The sequence below is a fragment of the Nymphaea colorata genome, unplaced genomic scaffold, assembly GCF_008831285.2.
Source record: "Nymphaea colorata isolate Beijing-Zhang1983 unplaced genomic scaffold, ASM883128v2 scaffold0229, whole genome shotgun sequence".
Lineage (NCBI taxonomy): Eukaryota > Viridiplantae > Streptophyta > Magnoliopsida > Nymphaeales > Nymphaeaceae > Nymphaea > Nymphaea colorata.
This window is the reverse complement of record NW_022204735.1, coordinates 1-4658: the sequence shown is the minus strand read 5'-3', so window position 1 is coordinate 4658 and position 4658 is coordinate 1. Positions and strand designations below refer to the sequence as shown.

The following is a 4658-nucleotide window of genomic DNA, read 5'->3' as shown; positions in this document are numbered from 1 at the left end:
CAATGATCAGCCAAAATGTTATATCAATCTCTCATTTTACAAAAGACAACAATTGCTCGGTGGAATTTGATGCTCATGGATTTGTTGTTAGAGATTTGCAGATAGGGTAGCACTTCACAAGGGGAAAACTAAGGATGGTCTATACATATGGACTGATGAAGCCAATGAAGGATCTTACGTACTCTTATTACCCAGCATTCTAGAAGTCTTCCAATCAATCTTAGGCACCAACGACTGGGTCATTCTCACTTGAAGACATTGAATTTACTTAAGAAAAATAATTACGTGCCTATGGGTGATAGTAAACTTGATTTCTATTCTAGTTGTGTTTTGGCTAAGATGCACAAGTTGCCATTTGACTTTAGTTTAAGTACTAGCATTCATCCTCTTTATTTACTTTATGCCAACCTTTGGGGGTCTGCCCCAACATGCTCTAGAGAAGGCTACAAATATTATCTATTGATTGTGGATGGTTTTTCACACTTTAGTTGGATTTTTTCCCTTGTCAGAAAATTAGACACGCTGCCATGCTTTCAAAATTTTAAGATGCTTCTGGAAAAACAATTGGGACATGGGATAAAAATTTTCCATAACAATTCTAGTGACCAGTTTCTAAGCAATAATTTCTCAAATTTTCTCAGCTCAAATGGGATAAAGAGATGGCTTTCTTGCCCCCACATGCCTCAACAAAATAGCATTGTGGAGAGAAAACGTTGCCATGTTGTTGTGACAGACTGAAGTATGATGGTTCATGCATCTCTTCCTCAACATTTTTGGGTTGATTCTTTTAGAACAACAGTTCACGTCATCAACCGATTGCCTAGTCCATAACTCAGAAATAAATCTCCATTTGAAACTGTTTCCAAAGTTACTCTTCAATATGATTATTATCGTGTTTTTGGATATACATGCTATTCCTTTCTTGTACCATATAGAGAGTCCAAACTCTCTCCAAAATCTAAAGCATGTGTTTTTCTTGGCTATGGGACATGTCATAAGGGATACATATGTTTGGATCATATTATTAACATGGTCTTTATTAGCAGACATGTTGTTTTTCAACGAGACAAATTTCTTATTTCATGGATACGGTTCTCCAACCACTGAAAAGGATGTTGAAAAATAGATTTCCAATCATCTAGACACGCCTTCGGTTGAGACTAAAAAAGAACACAACTCCAAGAAAGCTGGATTTGGTCCCAATGGATCCAAATATATATTCTTACCCGGTCCAAATTCATGGGAAGAAGATCAGACTCAAAACAATCATTTGATCAATTGAATTGATGAAATATCATACTTATAATCATGGGATTCAAGATGCTATTGATCAATCTTCTCCAAATCTCACCATTGACGTCTCAAGTAGGACTCACCCCATGACCACAAGGTCTCAAGATGGAACTCGGTGACCCAAGCTTTACATGACTGCTACATCTCTAGAAGAAAGAGAATTAGAAAGCCTTGAGGAGGCTTTAAAAGACCCACGATGGATCAAAGCCATGCAAAGTAAAATGGACGCTTTTTTCAAAAACCAAACTTGGAACCTTGTCGCACCACCTAAGGGAGTTAATCTAGACGGATGTAAGTGGGTTTTTAAAACCAAGAGATGTTTAGATGGGACAATTGCTTGCTGCAAGGGTAGACTTATGGCCAAAGGTTATAGCTAGCGAGAAGGAATTGATTATTCGGACTTGTATAGTCCAGTGATAAAACCTACCACTATACGAGTCGTCCTCTCTATTGTTGTGTGCAAAGGTTGGACTATCCATCAATTGGATGTTAACAATGCATTTCTTCATGAGATTCTAAAGGAGAAAGTTTTTATGACTGAACCACTAGCATTTGAGAATACAGCTAAGCCTCACTAAGTGTGTCACCTTAAAAAGGCACTTTATGGCTTAAAGCAAGTGCCCCGAGCTTGGTTTGAAATACTCAAATGATATCTTCTTGAAAATGGGTTCAGGGAGTCATTAGTTGATCCTTCTCTTTTTGTTAGAAAAACCCAAGATAAAATCATCTTTCTTCTTATATATGTAGATGAAATAATTTTTATAGGAAATAATCATCTAAAAATTCAAAGGATTATACATAGTTTTGGACAAGCCTTCTCTATAAAAGATATTGGAAAATTGCATTTTTTCTTAGGCATTGAAGTGTCACATCAAAACGACAGAATTTTTCTCTCGTAGGGAAAATGTATCAGATATATTTTAAGGCAAGCAAACATGGAGAATGCAAAATCTTGTGTCTCGCCTGCTGTTCCAAATGTTCGTCTATCTAAACTTGATGCTAAAAAATTGAAAAATGAAACTTAGTACCGACAAATCATGGGAGCACTTCAGTATGTCACTTTAACACACCCAGATATTACTTTTGCAGTGAACAAAGTTTGCCAGTACATGCACCAACCTACTTCAACTCACTGGACTCATGTCAAAAGAATTTTATGATATCTTAAAGGTACCATGCAGCATGCATGGCTTTGAAAAATCAAAATCTAATTCTTTCATTTTATCTGCTTATTCTGACGCAGATTGGGCTGGGTGCCCGGACGACCGAAGATCCCCTAGTGGTTATGTTACAGAAAATTGGACATAATATCATATCTTGGAGACCTACCGAACAATAGACAGTGGCAAAATCTAGCACAGAGGCATAATACAAGGCCATTGTAGGAGCTCTTTCAAAAGTGATATGGCTAAATAACTTGATGAACAATCAGGGAATTCAGACAGAAAAAACCAATTTTGTGGTGCAACAACATTGGAGCAACATATTTGGTGGAAAGTCCAGTTTTCCATGCATGAACGAAACACATAGAAATTGACTACCATTTTGTCAGAAAAAAGGTGGCAGACAATACAATTGAGATTAAATATGTTCAATCAAAAAAGCAATTAGCTGATATTTGTACTAAGGGGTTACTAGGACCATGGTTTCATTATCTCAAGAAAATGCTAAACGTCCTTAAAGTGGAGCTGTTTTGTGGACGTAGGTCGATTTTGGCCGAACCACGTAGCTCTTTTGTGTGTGCTCTTTCTCTTTCTCTCTCTCTTCTCTCTCTCTTTCTCTCTCTCTTTCTCTCTCTCTCTCTTTCTCTCTCTCTCTCTTGTCTCTACACTTTTACACAACGGTCACCTTGCCATGAATCCAGGCATCAAATGCCACGCATTCTACCCGGCCATTCTACAATTCAAAAAGGCCTCTGGTGCTGAGAAAACCCAATCGTTCGGTACCCGTTTCGTGTTCAAAATTGTATCCCAGTTCCTAGAGTCAGGTGGCCATGGATTCACCCGGGCCACCAACTTCTCGCAGGCCACAAGGGGCCACTACCTCGGCCTTTTCAACCAGGGGAACAGTAGAAACCCAGCCAATCATGTATTTGTTGTCGAATTCAACACCGTTCAACAGGTAATTTGAATGATACAAATGGAAACCATATGTGCAACGACGTGAATGGTGCAAACTCCAGTTTCTTGAAGCATGCCACTTACTATCCAGAGTTTGGCAAGAAAGTTCTTGACAGCCAAACACCATTCAGGCATGGATAGAGTATGATGGGTAGGGAAAGCAGCTGAGTGTCACCATAGCTCCATTGTCCCTAACCATTCCCTCATATCATATTCCATTGATCTATCCCCTATTCTGCTTGAACACATGTATGTTGGATTCTCTACTGGCATTCAAAAGCTAGAAAGCAAGCACTATATCTTGGCATGGAGCTTCGTGATGGACGGAAAAGCACCAGAATTGGACCTCTCACGCCTTCCTTCTATTCCTCAAGATTGTACTCCACTACGGAAGTCTTTTAAGTTGTTCCTTTTCATTTCTGCAGAATAGTGGCCCTGTTTGAGAGACACTCAGCTGTTTCCATGGCCCTGTTTGAGAGACCAAGAGGAAGAGGAAGCTCATGTTTGAGAAGATAGAAGGATGGGAGATGGACTACCCACATAGGCTCCCCTACAGGAAAATCTACAGGGCAGCTAAGGTTTCAAGGAAGAGTTGGGGAAAGGAGGCTTTGGCAGTGTCTACAAAGGTCTGCTGCCCAGAAGCGGAATCGAGGTTGCAGTGAAGAGAGTCTCACATGGTTCAAAGCAAGGGATGAGGGAATTTGTGGCAGAAGTGTCAAGCTTGGGGAGGACAAGGCATAGAAACCTGATCCAATTGCACGGTTAGTGTAGACGAGGCGAAGATCTACTCCTGCTTTATGAGTTCATGCTGAATGGGAGTCTAGACTGTCATCTTTTTGAGACAGAAGGGAGCAGGTTGAGTTGGGTACAAAGGTTCAAGATTCGAAAGGTAATTGCTTTTGGCTTGCTGTATCTTCATGAAGAGTGAGAGCAAGTCGTCATGCATAGAGATGTTAAAGCAAGTAACGTTTTGTTGGATGGTGATCTAGATGGCAAGTTGGGTGATTTTGGGCGTGCCAAACTGTATGACCATGGTACCAATCCCAAGTCTACCCATGTCGTTGGTAGTCTAGGTTACATGGCGTCGGAGCTCCCTCGCACCAGCAAATCAAAGATGAGCTCCGATGTATACTCTTATGGTTCCTTGCTCCTGGAGGTGGCCTGTGGAAGGAGGCTGATTGAGCCCGGAAGACCTTCTGAGGAGATGATTCTGGTGGAGTTGGTCCACTCTCTGTGGAAAGGATA

The 4658-nt window shown here is 40.4% G+C and overlaps 1 protein-coding gene across 1 annotated transcript; it reads left to right on the top strand.

The window, feature by feature from the left end:
- Positions 1–3940: 3940 nt before the first annotated feature.
- On the top strand, positions 3941–4635 carry LOC116268355 (L-type lectin-domain containing receptor kinase IV.1; the record flags this gene model as incomplete). The annotated part of the gene is made up of 3 exons (XM_031650033.1): positions 3941–4065; positions 4259–4302; positions 4403–4635. Coding segments are annotated over exons 1-3 (402 nt in total), but the record flags the coding sequence as incomplete, so codon positions are not given.
- Between the last annotated feature and the right edge of the window lie 23 nt (positions 4636–4658).